The sequence below is a fragment of the Trichosurus vulpecula genome, chromosome 4, assembly GCF_011100635.1.
Source record: "Trichosurus vulpecula isolate mTriVul1 chromosome 4, mTriVul1.pri, whole genome shotgun sequence".
NCBI classification, from domain to species: domain Eukaryota; kingdom Metazoa; phylum Chordata; class Mammalia; order Diprotodontia; family Phalangeridae; genus Trichosurus; species Trichosurus vulpecula.
The window spans coordinates 148,220,071-148,240,787 of record NC_050576.1 but is presented as its reverse complement, the minus strand read 5'-3'; the positions used below and the strand labels follow the sequence as shown (position 1 = coordinate 148,240,787).

The following is a 20,717-nucleotide window of genomic DNA, read 5'->3' as shown; positions in this document are numbered from 1 at the left end:
CTTCCGATGTCTCACATATCCACTCCTCACTACTCTCACAACCATCTCTTCTCCAGCACAATTCTCTTCTAAAAACACCTGGTCCAATCTGGCTATTTTCCCCACCATCTTTGTTGTCTTTAGTGCCATTTCTAACTCCCCTACAGGCAAATCCAAGACTACAATCTGAGGGTCCAAATATGATGAAGCTACTGCCTTTGATGATTAAAAGGAATATTAAAAGGTTTATTATGGTAGTCTTTACAGATCTTTTCTGTTTTTTTTTCTATTTGTTATCCTCTTACCATTTGCATCTTTAAGTGCCCCTGGCATGACTTTGCTTAGTTGGATCTCTTGCTAACCTTTCTGTCCACTATCTCTTTTCTTTCTGAGATGCTAACAGCCTTCAAAAGATTTTACAAAGAAGTTTGTATTGTAAACTGGTGTTGCCTTTGGCCACCATCTCTGCTTGTCAAATATATTCCAATGCATTTACTTTTTAAAACTGTAATACTTATTTCTTTAACGCCTTTTAGAAAACATGTGGAAATGAATACTAATCTAACATCAATTTTATTATTTGCTTTTGACAACATAGCTATATGCTACCAATAAAATAATACCCCCACTCATTTTCCCAACAAGAAGTCCTGGCTACAGCTTGCTGGTATCCTCAATTGTCTTCTCATTGCTACCATTGCCCTCCTCTTTTCTGAGGCTCCCAAAACCTAGTTCTCCTGAGAGAAGAGAAAGTCGTTTCCTTTCTTTTCCTGCCTTTCTTCCATTCCCTTAATGTAAAAGAAAACCGCCAATGTTTTTTAAAAGAGCTTTGCTAAAAAAAACCCTATAAGGAAATACAGATTTAAAAAAAAAAAAGAAATTTCACGAGGTCTAAAGGGTCTCCCTCAGTCACTTTGTTGGTATTCTCAAGCCTTCTACATTTTTTCTCTAGAATCAACCCTGTATTTCCCTGGCTTTTTGTCTTTTCCTAAGTTCTTCCAGAATTCACTCTTCCCTTTTTCCCTCGCTTCCTCAAAGACACTCCAGACGTCTGGGCGGGACAAGAGGCAGTGAATAGGTCTCTTCAGTTTCAAGCAGAATTTGTCTACAATTCAGAAGATCTACCAGACTATCACATTCTACAGACCACCTCTTCTAAGTTTTAGATAACAATTTAAAACTATTTTTAACTACCACTATTTCAAAGAAAAGATACTTATATATAAAGTTATAATTACAAAGGAGACTTTTTAAAAATAATTTTTATTTAATTTTGCACCCACTACAAGCCAAAATTTCATCTAAGAGCTACGCTTCCAACTTAAGCCTGACTTGACATGGGAAAAATATGAGGTTATTTGTTTGGGGTTTTTTTTACTGTATTTTGCAGAATAAAGGTTTTCATAGATAGTATAAATACAATTTTAAAGTGATTTCCTTTTTTAAGTATGTACCAATAATCAGCCTCATTCATATATAATTACTCCTCATTTATTCAAGAGTTACTTATTCTATAGCCTTAGCTCTCTGGGATATAGCTAAAAACTTTTTTAAAGGTTATATTAAAAATATAACTAAGAGAAATTAAACAAAAAAGTCCTCTGAAGAGCTAAAACAGATACCCAAAACTTACATAATTCATCTCTAAGAGCACAGGCTCCCAAAGTGGGCAATACTGTCCCCCTGGGGGGTACTGGAACGATCCAAGGAGGGAATAGATGCCTCAGGTGCCATTGGGGACACAGAATAAAAATAAGGAGGTAGTGGAAGCATAAAGAAAGAAGAGAATTTTGAAAAACCATTCTTACGTGTTCCACCTGTTGTGTAACATAGTTAAAGTCACAGTGATTACACTATTTTTTAAATAAACACAAAATGCAAGTTATAAGCCATCAGTGGTCAAGTCCATCGACAGGTCTTAACAAGTGAGTGTTGGCAGGTGAGCCTGTCACACATTGTCGGGATGTCCAGCATGCATCAGCAGGAATATGTGCATGTGATGACTTGTTTTGTAATATGATACTATACAGTTACATAACACAATACTGCATCATGAAACTTTCAATGCAGGAAAAACTCACAAATTTACAATAAATTATTAAATTTAATATTTGTCTTTTTTAAATTTTTTTTTTGAAATGATGTTAATTCCCCCCAAAAAAAGAAGAAAGAAAGAAAGGAAGATAAAAAGAAAGAAAGAAAAACAACTGTTAAAGGGTTAAAGAAAGTAGATTTCCAGGGGGGCTCTGAGTAATTTTTTTTAAAGGGGGCAGTAGGCCAAATAAGTTTGGGAGCCTCTGTCTAAGAGGCCTTTGGCACTCATTCAAAGCTTTCATTTTTACATGCAGTTTTAACAGTTTAAAGTTTTAATCTGCTGTCACACATAGCAGATCGCTAACAACAGATTAGAAAGACTGGAATAAAGTAAACAAATGTATGAAAGATGCCATTATAAGCAGGTACGCCAACATTAGGAATTAATAACTGACAGTCTCACATTGAAGGAATAAACAGAATAATAATTTTAAGGTCCCAGGAAGTAAAAAAAAAAAACTGTCTAGGCCATTTAATGTAAGGCAAACATTTCCAGACTCCTGAGGCCACCACTGCATTAAAGAATAGTATTACTGTACAATACATTAAAGAACAGTATAATAACTGAGCTCTTAATGATGATGATGAATCAGCAACCTACTCTTTTAGTAGAGAAGCCTATTAGAAGCATTTTAGAAATATTTCCATCTATTATGGAAAATGTTTAGCTTGCTAACAGCCTAATTTTAACTCTGAAAATTTTACTTATGTGGATTCTTGGGAATTCTGCATGCCTGAAAAATCACTTCAGAGAGCCCAACAGTAACAGGAACATCCTTTTCCTTCCCAACCAGTAGGAAGCCAGAGCACAATCTGCAGGTGTGTGCTTTCATCACTAGATGGCAATCCAGAACTAGTACAGCAAAATGCTGTACCTGATGATTCAGATGCTGCTGCTGGTGAATGAGTAAATGAGTCAATAGAAAGTGAAATGCTTTTGAGGCACTGCAGAATGAACTGGTCAGCAAAATCTGCAGCAGCGAAAAACCAGGACTTCGATTCTGTCTGGGGGAGCTTCCGAGGAAAAGTATATAAAGCTACAGCAATGCATTCTGGGCAGGAGATGACACAACGGAATCAACCAGAAGCTGGACCTTTCAATAGTCACACTGTTCTCCAAACTAGTCAACCTGATAAATAAATTATTCTATACCTCTCATATTATTGTTCATGCAGATCTTTATCCCTCTTCCACAGGCAGGTTCTGACATACCATATTTATATGAAGTCATGCTTCAATAGCATGTCCTTATTTAATGTCCTTGTGAACTGGATGTTCTCACTGAATCCAATCTCTCTGCTCTTCTAATCCACTGTGTATACCAGTGGCAGGCCACTAACCCATACTTAAGTACCCCTGCAAGCTGCATATTGACTTGGGAAATAACATATTAGTATTACCTATTTATTACACTTTAATCATATATATTATATACCTATATGTTTTTATTTATTTTGTTAAATATTTCCCAATTAAGTTTTAGTTTCATTTAGGCCACACATGGGAGTGTTGTGGACAACAGGTATTTTTCACAGGCCCGTATCTGACCCCTTTGCTGTATACTACCACGTACTAATCAGTGCCTGTCCAATGGCTACCTTATCAAGTTTAAACTCTGAGTCCAGGTCTTTAAGACCTTCGCTATTCTGGTCTCCTCCTGTCAACATGGTCATTTCTAGCTGGCATTTACACAGTACTTCAAGGTTTGCAAAGTGCTTTTCGTGCGACCTCATTTGATCCTCACAGCAACTCTGCAAGGTAGGTGCTTATCCCCATTTTACACAAACTGAAGCTCAGAATTACTTGCTCAATGTCACAAGACTGGAAAGTGTCTGAGGCAGGACATCAAATGCCCTTAAAGGCAGTTCTCAAAGAGAACCAGTTCGATCAGCTGCCCCTTTTAAATCCTGCTCATTCCTTCCTGCCCTCACCTTTGCTCATGCTATCACAGTGTATTACTAAGAATACCCTCCTCCTTCCTTTCTTCATATCCCAATTCTACTCATACTTCAAGGACAATCCCCATCGAGTTCCAATTTTCTCCAGAATGTTTACTAACCTAAAATCAATGGCCCTTCTCTTAGTTCCTATTGCATTTATAGGCTACATTATACCATTTTTCACTTGATTACTGTCCTATCGTGCTCCATAATTATTTCACGTCTTAGGTCACTTCCCCAATTCAATTAAAGCATCCTCAAGACTTCTTTTGTATCCTCCATACTAAAAAGCACAACAATGAGTAGGAGCTCAACAAAGAATTTTGTATCTGGAAAGAAATGGGGAATTCATGCTATATTCCAGGGACAGATAACTAGAAGGAGCTCAGGCTTTTTGTACAACTGGCCAGTATAAAAATTTACTAGATAGCAATTTTTATACAATTCCAAAGACCAGATCAATTATTTTAAAGTCTTACCTCTGTCCACAATGCAGTACCTCTGCCTAAGGATTCCTCTTGTCTCAAGGACATGAGGAAATTTGAGACATCTGAAAATGACACCTTTTCCTAGAGAAATATGAAAGAAAATATTTAGCCAAAAAGATCAAAATAGTTTTAATAAAATTACTTTGTTTTAAAAAATCAAGTATATTAAAATGTAAAATATAGCATTACTCCTAATTAAGTCTAAAAGTAGGAAGCCTATTTCTTTAAAATTATACAATTTGATTTAATTATACAATTCAATCAAAACAATAATTAATATTATTAGGGAAAAAATCAGCATATCTGCAAACAGAGTAGTAGGTTTTATTCTATAAACTTATTTCCCTTAAAAATGAAGTTATCATTTGTAAGATATCATATCCAAATTCTTAACTAAGGATGTCGTTCCTACAAACGTCACTTTTAATCAATGAGGTGCTGTTCTTTTCTATTAACTTTGTTCATCTGAAGGTTAAATGATTAAAGAAAGTTTTCTCCTAGGTCTTCCTATTCCTCTAGAGTGAGGCTATAGATTCCTTTAAGTGATGGAGAAAGGTGATAAAAAATTCCATTGTTACTAAAGTAGTTTTGCCTCCATGTTGAACTTAACTAAAAGCAAGGAAGCAAGTCATTTGCAGCCCTTCTCTTTGGATTTTTCCATTACACCATAGGCAATCATATCCTTTCTTTAGGTATGTAAAAGAAATTAAGGGGAAATTCAAATTCAGAACCACAAGAGCTCCAGAAATAAGAGTTCCTTGCCAATTTGTTTTTTTAAAAATCTATTCATTCATGAAAGTAACGACTGGATTCTAAAAGGCATTTTTGACTGAAATACTGGAGAAGTAAAGAACTTACCACATCTATCAAATTCATAGCTGTTTGAAGAAGGTAGCACTGAGCTGCTCCCCTCAACAGAATCTGATGTGTGATCATAGTACACTGAAGAACATCCCTAGAACCAAACATTCTTTTAATGTACATTAACACATGTATGTTAACTATATATAATAGCTCTTAAATTATGACTCATAAATAATGCCTGTGCACTGACAAAAATTAATATTTATATATATTTCATCTCTCATTTCTTGTGATGAAAAAGTCATCATTAAGATTTTTTATTCCTATGATTTTTAATTAAGACCATCAAAGCTCATTTTCAACCTGAAAAATTTATTATTACCTAAAAACTGATGTTTATATAAGTAAAGTTATCTAGTAATTTCACAGATCATAGATTTTACAGGGTTATACAGTTAGAGGCCATCTAATTCAACCCCTTCATTTTACAAATGAGGAAATTCTGATCTGGTATGGTCAAGCAGATTGTCCAAGATCAAATATATAATAAACAAAAGTGGCAGGATTTGAACCCAGGTCCTCTGAGGCAGCATTCATTCCACTGAACCATGCTGACTGTTATCTTCCTTATTTTGATATTTAAATTAAAATTTTAGAATTGATCCAGAATTACAATTAAATGCAGTAAAGGGTATAATGGCCTTGACGCAAAAAGTTAAGTCTGAATCCCATCTCCAAAGTAGTGGGCCAGAGTGACTAGAACGATGGTTTAACACAGAAGTCGGGGAGAGAGAGAAATGAGTCGTATTTTAGACTTGCTGAGTTTGAGATGCCTATGGGACATCAAATTCAAGGTATCCAAAAGGCAGTTAGTGATATAGGACTGGAATCAAGGAAAGACTAGGGCTAGACACATAGATGTGGTAATTATCTACAGAGAGATAATTGAACCCAAGTAAAATAATATTCAGCTAAAAGAAGAGACCCAGGACAGAGCTTTAGGAGATGCCTATAGTGAGTAAATCAATTAAGGAGGAATAGAATGCTTTCCTTGCTGCAGTGAGGGCCCAGTTGAGATTAGACAAATTTGTTGGAGACCTAATCAGTAGTTTTGTGATGTCCCTCAATTTTTTTCACCAGCACTTAAGTAGGAAAAGGAGGCAGATGGTAAGAATAACCCAACGTTGAAGTGTAGTAAGGAATGTTCAAACCGGGCAAGGGGGATTTCATATGTACAACTGATAGATGTCACAGGCACTGAAATCATACTGCTTGCTTGCTTCCTCAATGAGTAGGGGAGGTATTAATGAGAAGAAGAGAATCTGAAACTCACAATCTTAAAGAAAATGAAGGTTAAAAGTAATTTTTAAAAAAAGACAGGGCAAAGGGAGAGGGATTTGAGAGTGGTCAACAACGTAGAGTTGAATCGGTTCACTGAAGAGCTGAGACAAGAAAGGAGGGAGTAGAGTTAGTGCAGAGGTGATGGCCTGGAGAGAAACTGGGGTATGGAAGGAATGGAGAACAAGATGAGCATAAAGAGTAGGTTAGGCGTTACAAAAAAGGGAAAGATGGAATAACACAGAACACGATCAGATAAAGGCATTTCAGAGATTACAAATAAGGAAGCAGAACATTTGTGGGAGATGTAGCGATCAAGGATACGACCCTCTCTACATGTAGCTTAGATGGAATAAAGGAAGAGGTCATGAGAACTGAGTAGCTTGATGAACTAACTGGGAGGTGTGGGTATTTGAGGTATGGATGAGGGCAGGATGCTATGAAGGACAGAAACAACTTCCTTAAAAAAAAAAAACGAAGTCACTGAGAAAGGAGGAAGAATATTGTTATTACAGTAACAGCCACTAGGATCTGGATAGGGTAATAAATGGAGAGAGCGTGAAACTCAAAGGAAGAAAGACCGCCTAATGAAAGAGGGAGAGTCTGGAGGTGGCTATAGAGAGCAAGGAGTATTCCAGTGCCAACCCCCCCACCCCCACTCTGCCACCAGTCAGCTAGGCAATGTAAGAGAAAGTATATCCGGTACTGGGAAGTGTGGCAAGACAGTGGTGTCATCTGGAGGGATCCAGATTACAGTGAGGGCCAGAAGACTGAAGGAATAAGAAAAGAAGCCTTAATCACTTAATATCTCTTAAGACTCATGTTCCTCATCTATAAATTGGTGTCTTCAGGGGGATGTTGTGAGGATACAATGAGACAAGGCACGTAAAGCACTTTGCAAACTTTTTACTATGCTATTTTATATACATGTACTATATAAATCCAGCTATTATTCTATCTTTACTTGATTAAACACTAACATGCAAAAGTTACTAGTGCTACTCAAAGTGCTTCAGAAACCTAAAGATCTGTGCCACATTATTTATATTAGTCACACATAAAAGAAGACATGCCCAGAATACTCAGCTTTACACTGCAGCTTTTTTGTTTTGTTTTGATTTTTTCCCCAGGGCAAGTATAGATGTGAAAATACATGGTAGTGTTACCATGGGATCCAACTTCCCAACAGAAAATTAAAACATTTAATTGGTGAAGAAAGCTCAATACAGTGAAGGAATCCTTCACAATGTATGTCATATTAACCTAAATATTCACTGAATATAACTGATTACCTGAGAGCAAGGAGGCCTTCTACCCCAAGCACTTTACATCGTGGGATGTGTGCCAGAGCCCTGGACAAGAATAAAATGGGAACAGCACACCAGTGCCTACTTGTCATCTTCTTAATAAATTTCAATAGGAAACTACCTAAAAGAAAAAAAACACAATATGAAATAAGGTTTCTAATTTACTTTTCCCCTTCATTAGCTAGGTTAGGTATTCCGCTTTACTAGAGTTAACTCCAGAACATAACTAAATTAGGTATTTATGTCAAAGTTAGAAAATTCTGAAAATGATTCAAATTGTATTCTCCACATCATTACTTGATATAAGTACATCCAGTAACCATACTTAAGTACTCTGTACACCCAATAATCATATCGAAAAAATTTAGCTGCATCTGCCATATTAATCTCCATGACATGTTACAAAGTTCAATACCAAAAGGTAGAAAAGGTTAAGAAAAAAATCCAACCTGTACTCTCTGCAGAGACAAGTAAAAAAAATCAACACTACTTTCTTTGACCAAGTAAACTCAGAACTTCTTTTCCGTATTATATTACATTTTCATTTCTTCAGCTTCTAGACTGAAATCTGCTAAATATATACATACATGCATATGTATGTGGTACTACATAATTGCTAAATACTGACATCATCTGACAGTCATAAAGTTTTATATTTTCATTATTCATTAATCTTGTGGGGATAAGGAGAACATATTTCCTCTCAGTCTATTGAATTCCTAACCATTCATTAAAGTTTACCCCAAAAACTTGTACCTGCTCCCCCTAAGTGGAAATGTTTTCCCCCTTTAATCTCCGATAGTAAGTACTTCATACTTCTCTCTTAGGTAGTTGTGTGTTATTTTGTACTAAGGTTATTTCTGACCCCCTGCTAACCTATAAAGTTTCATGGGAGCAAAGATTTAAATTTTGTATACTCCCAGTGCTTATCACAGGGCTCTGATACATAAGGCACGGAATAAATATTTGCTGAATTACGGCTTAATTCACGATTTCATGAAAATATCTGAATTTTATGTAAAAAATCCACTGACAATGGCACAGAAAGTCTCTTTCTATTGTGGATTTCATCTACCTAGACAGAGATACTGAATATATTTTTACTCAGCTACACTTTTAAGTACTTGTTTTAGTTAACACAGCTTACTCATTGATTTTACTTTTGGCTACTTTTCCCCCCAAAGCTACCCTATCATGATTCTCTTAGAAAACCAAGATCAAATGCTATCTTTTGATCAAAAATTCATGCCACAAAGTGCTACACTACATTATTTAATACCACACCTAAATACCAGATATCTCAATTTCTCCCCACTGCTCTTTCTGCTCCATTTTCCTGGCAAGATCTTTATATAAAGGAAAAGGGAATATATAAAGAGAATACATACATATATATATATATACATATACACACACACACACACACACATATATGTATATATATGTATATATACATATGGAAAGAAGAGAAGCTTGAATGACAGTCTAAATATATTGTGAATAAAAATCTTTTATTATAAAGCACCTTTCTCTTAATATATCTTCTAAATTCTATACATATATATTATCAGCGATCATCTTAACAGCCCATATACAAACTCAATTATAGGAAAATAGGAAGGTTATATGATATGACCAGGGCCACTCAACTATTATTAGTAATATTAAAGTGCTAACATTTATGAAGTGCTTTAAGTTTTGCAAATATCTTTACAAATATTATCTCATTTCATCCAAACAATAACTCGTGCTACTTATAAAGGATGATGTGAAAATAAAGCCAAAGTATCCTAATGTCAAGCATTGTCTGCTATTAGCAGGATGATATCACCTCTCTGCTTTGCTTGTCAACTCAGTAAACCTCCCCTTCCTAACCTAAGTGAAAATCACCTTGGACATTTCCAGTTCATTAGCTGTTAACATGAAGCAAGTCTAGTATCTCTATCTAAATCTGGCTCTATAAAGGGGTTACTGTAACAATGATTAATTTTATTAGAAATGAGAATTAAGGGATACCTCATATGCCAATAGGTAAGATATAGTACAAAGGGCTCTTATAGTTAGCCAACTTAAATACTTTAGTTTCAGAAATTTTCTAAGCCCGGATTTTCTTCATCTTCATTCATTCTAAAAATTAAATGGCAGATGACCTGTAAAGCTAGCTAGCTTTAGAAGTCCTTCATTAATACACTAATGTATTGATGTGCAACAGCAGTCTCCCTGAGTAAATCACAATATAAGATACCTCTGTAATTTTGACAGAAAAAGGACATCAGAAAGAGGAGAGCAATTTTGCACTCCTGTTAACAGTATTCTCTCATTATCTTTCCACTAAAATTGCCCATCCTCCAAAATTTGAGGGAATCATCTTCTTTCCAGTTACCTACATTTGCAATCTCGAGGACATCCCTCACTCTTTCCTCTCCCTCACGCCCCATATTGAACTGGATGCCTATCTTGTCAATTACCTTTACATCACATCCTTCTCTCGATTCATATGGCCACTATCCTACTATATACAAGCTCTTATCATCTCTCACCTGGACTACTGAAATAATCTCCTAACTGATCTGCCTACTTCCAGCTTTGCCACTCCCCAATCCATGTTTCATATAGTTACCAAATTAAAATTCCTAAAGTCTGACCATGTCACTCCTTTGGCAAAAATCTTTGATGGCACCATGTCCCCAAAATAAAATATAAACTCCTCAGTCTAGCATTTAAAAACCACCACAATCTGGCTCCAGCCTGCCTTTCTAGCCTTATTTCATATCACTTCCCTTCATATAAGCCATGTTCCAGCCAAACTGAACTACTAACTCCCAATACTCAGTGTTCTATTTCACATCTCCATACCTGTCATGCAATTTGTCCCACATACCTAAAACACATTCTCTACTTATATAGATCTGTAACACTTAGCATCCTTTTTGCAAAGCTGATCTCAGGGGCTACTTCATCCATGAAGGCTTTGCTGATTCTGCTAGTTGATTTGTCCTCAAATTAATCTGTATTTACTTCTCTGTGTATAGGTTGTCACACTGCTCCCTTACCCTTCCACCTCTCCAAGAGACAGCATACACTCAACAATTAGCATACTGCCTTGAATTGCTGTTTAATTACATTAAGAATGTGAATGCTTCATATGCTAAAAAAAAAACCGAGGAAAGATACTATTTCATAGAATAAAACACTCCATTAAAACCTACTCTTTATATCTTCTGAAAGGAGGGAAACGTAAGTGACTAAAAATGTCTGTAATTTCATTCCCAAAGGGGAACAGCTTCCTATCTTGTGGCCTGGGGACCTGTAACAGAGGGGGAAAAAAAAAGGCAATGTTAAATAAATTTCTTCATGAAACATGACACTGTAGTTCATTTAAATGCTCCATGGCCCATAAGTCTTTCATGATAAAACAAAATTGAAAGTTTGTTTTCTTGAGTACATATTCTATTTTGTAGTACATTTAGAGGGTGGATCAGGATTTTCTGCTTACAGAGACCAGGATCTTATGTTTTGCCTCTTGAGACTGGATATGGCCTAGTATAGTATTACATAAGCATGGCTTGTGCTACAATATCTTACTTTTTAATTTAAGAATATGTATAAATTTTGTACATATAGAAAATATCCTCCAGATGTAAGACTGGAAAAGGAGGTAGACTGGCAATGTAGCAATGGACAACATGTAGACAATCCAGGTACAATGCTCTATCCACAGAATGGTCAAATACCTAAGGAGGAAGGCCCAGAGCACACTGGATGGATCCCTTATGGAAGGTTATCACAGGACATGGAGAAAAAAAGTCACTGTATGAGAAGGTATGGATGAATTACTATTTGCACATTTAGAAAAATACCCATATCAATTAGATCAATCCAATTAAATAAACATTTATTAAGCACCTATTATGTACCAGGCACTGTGCTAAGCTCTGGATCACAATGCAGTCAAGTATTGAAGTATATATAAACTTTGACACCAAAATAACATTACCAAAAATTAATTTTTTGCTAGATAAAAAAATAATATTCATGACCAAGATAGATATTAGCAATAAATTATTTCTGCTATAGCATTTAGTTGTTCACATTTACCAGTCATTTTTCCTACTATGAGATTCTGCCATGAAGATTATCTGTCAATCGAACACATCAGACCACTAGAATCTAAAAGCATGCCATAATAAATGTTTTTGAAAACTTATAGAAAACATTTAAGTGTCTTCATTGGTTTTACTGCTCTCCAGCTGTCTAATTGATACAGCAAACTATTTAAGAGTAACGAGTTATTTCAAAACTACAAAATAATTGGCACATCAAGTATTGCTATACTCCTTATGTAGTGATTAAATTAGGCTAAATATTAAAATAACTTAGCACATAAAATCCTGAAATAACTAATTTATTTAATCGAATTATTAAAAGAAAGAAATATAGACAAATATGAGTTTTCTATAAATATCAAACATAGACATGTTGAACACAGGAATGTTAACTTCTACTTCATGTTATCAATATTTATGAAGAAAATGACATTTAAAAGCTGTGGAAAAAATCCTGAAAACAAAGTTCAGATACATAAACAATGCAGCAACTACTCAAATCTCCTTTTATTCAAGACCAGAGCCTCCAACTTCAACAAGGCCAGGCCCAAGTAAAAGCCAAAACCACTCACATGTGGGGGCTGATGATGATGTGCTTTCTAAAAACCAAAAAGAGGAAGTCGCGAACGGGGGGGGGGGGGGGGAAGGGGACACATACTAGAGAAAGGAAAAGAATGAGGAAAAAGAGAAATAACACAGAGAAGAATTGGGAAGGTTTTGTTTGTTTTTAATTAAGGAGAGAGAAAAAAAAAACTGATATAGGAATCAGACCAGGAAAAGAAGGGACAAGAGAACAGTCACAGTAAAGAGTAATGGCCCTATTAAAACAAACCATCAATTTAAAGTCAGGCACCCCACAGGATATTTGGCATTGTACCAACCTAGGACATATTCTTTTCCTTATTGTTTTGCATCATAATTAAGTATTAGAAGATTTACCTGCTATATAAAGAACTTTCTGAAAGGGCTTCCATTAGTGGTCCAATAATAAACTGAAAAAAAAGACATATGGTTTATATTAACTTGTATTTATAATTTTGAAATCCAGTAAATAACTAGGCTTGCTTTGATTTGTATTCATCCTACACAGGGAGAAGGAAGGATGGCTATAAACAAAACAGACCTCTCTCACACTAAAGTTGGACTCCTCAGTTAACAGAAGCCAGAACACAATGATGTGCTTTTTAAGCAGATAAATTCTGCCAGAATGATAAAGCCAGTAGAGCAATTTGCCCACCTGATATAAAAGTTTGGGATACTGAGAAGAGGGTTCATGTGCTGGTTCAAGGAGCAGGAAAGGAACCTGAAGCAGTAACATGCTGGAATAAAGGCAGTGACAGAAAGAGAGAATAAGGTGCTCAAGAGGAGATTCAAGCCCCTTACCTGGAAGTTAAAGGAAAAAAAAAGGTTAAATTAGATCTCTGGAATTTTGCCAGACATTGGTTAAGGTGGTAAATTCACAAACAGGATCATGGGACTTAACGAGATTAGTTACATGGCATTTCTAAGAATATCATGTTAGCTATTCAGACAGTAAGTAAAAGGGTGGAGCAAACCTTTGTTATAGCAGAAAATCAGTATTTTTCCATAAGCAGTAAACTATTCTAAAATGACAAAGTTTACAAATGTATCTTTAACACTTACAGACTTGGTTTTGTGTCAATGTCCCTATAAGCATAATTTGTTACATGTAATTACTAAAAAACATAATTATGAGTTAGGATGATCGTGGGCCAAAACACTTAAAATGGCTGCATTTAATGAAAAAGTATAGCCACGATATAACTGTTTTGATCATAGGCATAACTTCACTAATAGGCCTTATTCTAAGTCATAATTTGCATTAACAGTGATAAACATTTATGTGGTCTACATTACTAATACAATGAAACTTTTTTCATAATGGTAGGCAAGACCAACATCTACTTTATAAGCTAGTTTTGCTATCAGTTGGCTTTTCCTATACGTAGTAGCTATGTTTAGAAGGGTAGAGTTTGTTTTCCCTAAAGCCATGAAACAAGTCATGTAGTAATGATGTTCCATTAATTCCTTAGGGATAAAAAAGTACAACAGATGTCTTTTGGTCTTCCGGCAATGGGGACAGAGAACACTACCATTACCTCAGAAAATCCTGGTGCACCTGGAAGACCCTTTGTTTCATAGAGCTCCAAAAAGTGTATAACGCCTTCTTTGGTCAGGGTTTTGTTTTCACTTTCAAACATTCTTTTATAAATACACATATGCCAGGATGGATGGAGGAGCCAACATGCTGTCAAAACAAAAGCCCAATTTTGCCTCTGGTCTGAGTTATCAAATATTCATCTAAAACACACATAAATTTGAACCTCATTACTACACTGATGACTAACGGGTAGAATTCAGTAGGAAGTGGGTCAGTATTGAATGCCATTTGAAAAAGTTTAATTATCAAATACCCCCCAAATTTCATTATCAACTGGAGTCAGCCAGTCTTACATTGTAGCAGTAACTATGTAATATTTGGGAACTGCCAACCAAAGAAATTCCTTCCTTTGGAGATGTCCAAGTTTAGAATTAGCGATAAAAATTTTCAGTATTAAATAACTCATATTAATAGAACGTTTTATGGTTTACAAAGTACATTCCACACAACCCTGTGAAATAGTCATATTAAAATTATTACCCCCATTTTACAGATGAGGAAATTGGAATGAAAACTTGTCTTGGCTGGCTCCGATTTACTATACCTATTTCTGCTCTTCAGAAATGAACATTTTTATCTTTAATTCTTTTATAAAATTGATTTTTCAACATCTATTCACACCATATTATAAGTAAATTAGTTCATTATCTACAATCAACATGAAGAAGCTTTTAAAATTCTTTGGCAGCAGTAATTTTTAAAAATCATTCATTGCCATTTGATTTCATTTTCCAAGAGCTGTGGGCAAAACATAATAATAAGCGTATCATTTTAATACTAGATAGCTAAGTGAAGTCACACCAGGATTCAATTAAATTCTAGCCCCAGGTGGGACCATAGATTCTTATGGTCTGTGAAAATCCCAGTGCATTCGAAGATTACTGCAATAAGCTGAATAAGGCTCAATTCCTAATGGGTCAACCTATTAAAATTGTAATTATCTGAGACAGGTACTAAAACCCATCTAACCCAAGTTAATTCTCATATGTAAACACTATAATATAGTACTTAATCATTCACATGAATACAAAATAGTGTTAACCTATGTTTGCTTATTACACTGACGTGAACCTCAATTTCATAAAACTGTCTTGTAAGACATCAGTAAAAATTATCTAAATAGTTTCTATACATCCTCCATTGAAAAGAATCTATAATACTGGTAGTAGTTAAGGCCCAAGACCTCTGCTTTAGATTTACCTTGGAATTCTCTATGCCTGACTAAGGAATCCCAGCTATGTGGCAATTAGGAATAATCATCTATCTTCTGTTACTGTCAATGCAATAGAAGCAGGGACTCTGATTCATTCTCATTTGTAATCCCCACCAACCTTAGTATGCTAACACACCTTTTACGTATCTATTCAAGTAAAATGTCTCTAAAGGTCCTAAAAAGTAATGCGCAATCATTGAGGTAAAACCAGATATTTTAAAGGAATAACGATGGGCTGCAACAAAAGTAATACTACCACACAAAAACAACATTTTTTAAAAGCTTAGGAGTAAATCATCTTCTTGAAAGAACAACCATTACCTTTTTCCTCTGACACTGCATAGTCAAATAAACTGTTTAGCTTTGGTAAAACAGGTTTTATAACATGTATCTGAAACATAAAGACAAAAGGTTTTGTAACTAATGAAAAACACTTCCAAAAACTGATTTAGATCTAGTCTCATTACAACAGTATTACTTCTTAAAATCACACTGGAAAATTGTTAACAATTTAATGGTTATAAACACGTAGTTTCTTTTACACAGCACAAGGATTTCACATAGGTTCAATCAAGAGACCTAGAATTATGAAGAACAATGGGGATATGTGCCTTAGAATATATGCAAAATACAGATTTTAAATGCCATTTTGTGATTTTTAATGCCCTTTTACATTTCTAATTTGATCTTTGATCCCTAATAGCATAAGGTAGGTAGGCATTATAGACACCAATTTAGAACTGGAAGGGCATCAGAGTTGTCACCTAGTATTAGCTCCTCATTTCACAGATAAGCCCAGAAAGATCAAGTGATATATTCAAGTTCACATTGGTAGCAAATGGCAGAGCTGTATTACACCCATTTTAAAAGTGAGAAAACTGAGGCACAGATTCCTGAGTTTTCCCAGGATCACTACAAGCAGCAAAATCACAACTAATACCCAAATCTCCTGACTTTTAGTACAGTCCTCTTTCTCTGTAATTGTCAGTGTCTTCACAACACCTCTGCCTCGTAAATATGGGAGAATCAAACTCCTTGAATCACTGTTTCACTCTGCCAGGAATTCCTAAAATCATACAATATAAAAACTAGAAGAGATCCTGGTTCATTTTACATTTGAGGAAACTGAGCCCCAGAAAATAAGCCACATACCCAAGAGATCACGGATAGTAAGTTGGAAACTAGGACTGGAACCCAGATTTAGGTCCAGTGTTCTTTCCACTACAGAATTTCCTAATACTATTTAAATGTATATGTGTGTGTGTGTGTGTGCGCGCACACACACATATAAATGCATTTCAAAGTCAACTATAAACTACTTTAACTTCCAGTGTTTTAAATCGTCCATAGAACTGATGCTTTCATCAGCACTTATAAATTACCTAAACGCATGTAACATAATATGTCAATAGACATACTATGCTTCTAAGAAACCTCAGTATTTAAAGATCCAAAACGACAAAAAAGATAAATTATTCACTTAAGAAATTAAGTCATGGTTGGTTTCCTTGAAATAAGTACTCACTTGGTATGTTCAATTATTTGTTCATAGAACATTCATTTGGAGAGACCAGGAATCTAACAACTAAATTTTTAGGAACCACTAGAAACTGAAGTTTACTCACAAAAAAAAAAAAAGAAAAAGGGGAAAAAAAGCTGCACATTTCCATAATTATAATGTTAAGTCAAAGGAAAATTTCATCTATAAATATGATTTGTATTCAACTTAGGGACACATTTCTACCAAAAAGTGACACGCCCACCTGTACTTTATCATTCTAAAACAAAGCCAAAAGAATGATTTTTACATGTCCTATCCTGAATGTCGAATGTTGAAAATCTGAAGAATTCATTTTGCTGTATCATGGAATTTGTCCTGAAAAGGCAAGGGTGATAAAAATCATTAAATCACTTACCTGATTTCCTTCTAGAGTTTCCATTATTAAAATATAGTTTTCCCAAAACTTCAAGAGTTGTTCTTTTTTCTTATCTGACCACCAAAACAGATTTGGTTCTAATGTAACAAAAAGACACAGTTATTTTTGTCTATTACTAACTCCAAAATATTCACTATAACAATGTCATTAGCATTATAAAAATAACGTTTTCTAGCATGTAAAAATCGAAAGAAAGCCCAAGAGCAAAAGTTCAGTAACAGAGGAAGCCTGGTCTAAAAAGAAATTAAGAAGCAACTAAGAATAATTAATAAAGACCTACAGCACTACAAGTTTTTTCAACAGCTTATGGTCACTTTCATAAATTGATTAATCATCTTCTCATTGTCAAGTATGCGAACAGTTAGTAAACTATGGGCTGGTAAGAAATGGTTTGTAATGAAGCTTTTTAATCCTACTAGCAAATGATGACTGATTTTATACAATTACAACTGCAGCAAAGGTTCCCTGCCAAATATCCAATACGTATTTTTTCTAAAACCCTGTGCAATTTACAGTATGTTTGTGACCCCGCATTTTTTTCCTGACTACCTAGATGTAATAAAATCTGGGAACTTAATATCCTTTGAAAAGAATGTTTCTCCTACTACTTGCATTTACTCCTTTCAAAAAATGACACCTGTTAAGACAGAAATTTGATTCCAGGGGAATTGAACAAATACAACCTACTGTAAATACAACCTACAGTAAACTTTAATAGACTTCTCAAAAAGGGCTGAGTCAAATGTTCTTGACATTCTTGAAAAACTGAAGTCTACTATAATTGAAATAAAAATTAGAGGCTTTAATATTAAATCTGTTCTTTTCACAACTACTTCATTAAAAGATAGTCTAAGTAAAGATCGGAAAAAAAGAATCATTCGCAACTCAGTCATTCTCCTTCTGTTTCCTCTGATATGTCTATGAAGTGATATTATCTAGCAGCCTCATACATCCTCTAAGTAATGCTCCCAAGTGAATCACCAGAGATGATTCTAAAGGAGTTTGTAGTAACTGGGACTAAAAGGGAATGAAGTTAAGGATGATACCTCCACATCAAAGGAAATTAAGGCATAAATCATTTAATGTGAAGGTCCCAAAAACATCAAAAGAAAAAGATAATAGGCCGATCTCATTTAATATCTTAAATTTGGCTTTATCAGTTTTAATAAAGATCCAATTTTTTTATATTCTGCAGATTTTTATTACACACACCTTTGTGTGCCCTTCATTTTCACAGAAGAGAATTCTATGAACTCTGTTTTCAGCAAATTTGCAAACACACTGGTATTCCCAAACATAAAGTCATCGATCTGTGAGGTCATATTCACAGGGGAAAAATAGGCCTAAGGGTTCAGATCTTATGAAGGCAGGGTAAGAGCTGATGAAATCTCAGCTAATGGGGGTGCAGCTTAACCTAGTGGATGACTTCTGACACAAACTAGCCATTTCAATTGGAAATATACCACAAAATTGATGTGTACAGTCTATGCATCTTTCAAAAGATGTAACAGCAAGCAGCCTCACTTAGAGGACCACCTATGATACAAACTAGCCATTTCAACTGGAAATATACCAGGAAATTGATGAGCACCGTTACGGCATCTTTTAAAAGTCTATAAAGTGGCAGTGTGGTCTCCCGTTTCTGACATATAAACTGTGTGATCCTGGGCAAGTCACTTAGTGCTGTTTAAGATCCTCAGTTGCCGATCCTCATTGCGAGAGGAAAATCGAGTAGGAATCCAAAAAGAAAAGGGTAGGGGAGTGGCTAAGTTGGCTAAATTCCCCCGCCCCCCTGCGGTGAGGCATGTACCGTTTGCATCGCGAGCCCCGCAGCTGCACTCGGCCGCCTGCCCCCCGGAAGCCTCCACCGCCTTCTGCAGCAGATAGCGGGCTCTCTTGCGGGTCAGCCCGTCCGTGTGTACCAAGCCGGTCTGCACCGCCCTCCAGAAGCGAGTGCAGCGCCACGCATCGGGCACCTCCTCCTCGGGGGCGCCCCAAGCTCCGCCTACGCCCAGGCTGGTCAGCAGCCTCTCTGCCAGAGCACTCAGTACCAGCAGCAGCCTCGCAACACGGGGCGCGTGGAGCACCGGGCCCCATTCCCCCGACTCCGGCTCCTCCTTCTCCTCCTCCTCTCGGGGCAGGAGCCCGTCCCACAGCTCTCGGAGAGCCACAGCGCTGCTTCGACCCAAGGCCGGCAGCAGCCGCCCGGCCACCAGTGCCGCCGCTCCCTCGTCGGCGCCGGGCTCCTCGTCGTCCTCGTCCCCTAGAGCTACAGCCAGGGCCGCCCGGGCCACACGCTCCAGCAGCGCTCGGTCCTCGCGCGGCCGCAGGCAGGGAGCTATGGCCACCAGCACCTCTACTGCCTCCTCGGCGCCCAACCCGCCACGCTCTCCCGGTGCTACCCGGGCCTCCTCCTCCTCCGGGCCTGCCGCAGGCCTCTGGGCGAGCAAGTCGAGGAGCGCCTCGTGCACCAGCCCGGCCGCCAGCTGGGGGCCTCCGGACAGGCGGGCGCACGAGCGCAGGGCCCCGCCCGCCGCCCTCAGCACACGGCGCCGGCGGTCGCGAGGCCCCGAGGTCTCCCCCTCCGGCGCCCCCGCCCGGCTGCCCCGCAGGCTTCGAAGCAGAGGCACGAGGTGCCCCGCCGCGACCTCGCGCACCGCCTCCTGCAGCAGCAGAGCTGCAGGACGCGCGCTCGTGCCGCCGCCACGCTCCTGCTCTTCTTCGAGCCGCTGGAGAAGGAACTGTAACGTCTCCACTTGCTCCACTGAGGTCGGGGACTCCCAGACACAGAGCGCCTGGAGCAGGACGCGGGGATCCTGGCTTTGAGAGAGCAGGGCTTCGGCTAAGACCCGCTCCATCTGTCACGCGCGTCCCCGGTTCGCAGGCGCCGCGGCAGCTTTACTTCCCTAGGTCGCCTCAGCGCCGTGTGCGTGCGTGCGTGCGTGCGCGCGCGTGCGCGCGCGCTCCCAGGGGTCCCGGGTCAGGGCACGCGCCTGGGACCAAGCTAGGGAGGGGCCTTGCGCCTCCTGACCTTTTACGTGCCGCTTCTTGAGCTGCTTTCCGCAGCACCCTTTTTGCGTGCAGTTTGTGCCTTTTTTTTCCAACCAAAAATACAAATCTGAATTCAGAATTCCTGCCTAAAATCTAACTTTGAAACATAATCTGAAAATATTAGAGCTGTAAGAAACCACATTTGACAACAGGGTATGAGCTCTGGTTTTATAATTAGAAAGTTCAGATGCCAGTTCTGAATACAGTCATTTAATCACTTTTAACCCTCAGTTTCCTTTCCTATAAAAAGAGACTTTTACTACTTAACTCTGTAAAC

The 20,717-nt window shown here is 37.4% G+C and overlaps 1 protein-coding gene across 1 annotated transcript in view; it reads right to left on the bottom strand.

Annotated features, from left to right (window-relative positions):
• TARBP1 (TAR (HIV-1) RNA binding protein 1) overlaps window positions 1–20,290 on the bottom strand; it is a 75,621-nt gene extending 55,331 nt beyond the window's left edge. The window contains exons 1-9 of the mRNA XM_036756110.1: window positions 19,200–20,290; window positions 17,369–17,466; window positions 15,774–15,843; window positions 14,178–14,326; window positions 12,997–13,049; window positions 11,161–11,258; window positions 7,937–8,072; window positions 5,361–5,457; window positions 4,494–4,583 (exon numbers count right to left, since the gene is read on the bottom strand). Coding sequence (XP_036612005.1) covers window positions 4,494–4,583; window positions 5,361–5,457; window positions 7,937–8,072; window positions 11,161–11,258; window positions 12,997–13,049; window positions 14,178–14,326; window positions 15,774–15,843; window positions 17,369–17,466; window positions 19,200–20,247 — 1,839 coding nt within the window. The 5' untranslated portion in view covers window positions 20,248–20,290. The remainder of the gene's footprint in view (window positions 1–4,493; window positions 4,584–5,360; window positions 5,458–7,936; window positions 8,073–11,160; window positions 11,259–12,996; window positions 13,050–14,177; window positions 14,327–15,773; window positions 15,844–17,368; window positions 17,467–19,199) is intronic.
• Between the last annotated feature and the right edge of the window lie 427 nt (window positions 20,291–20,717).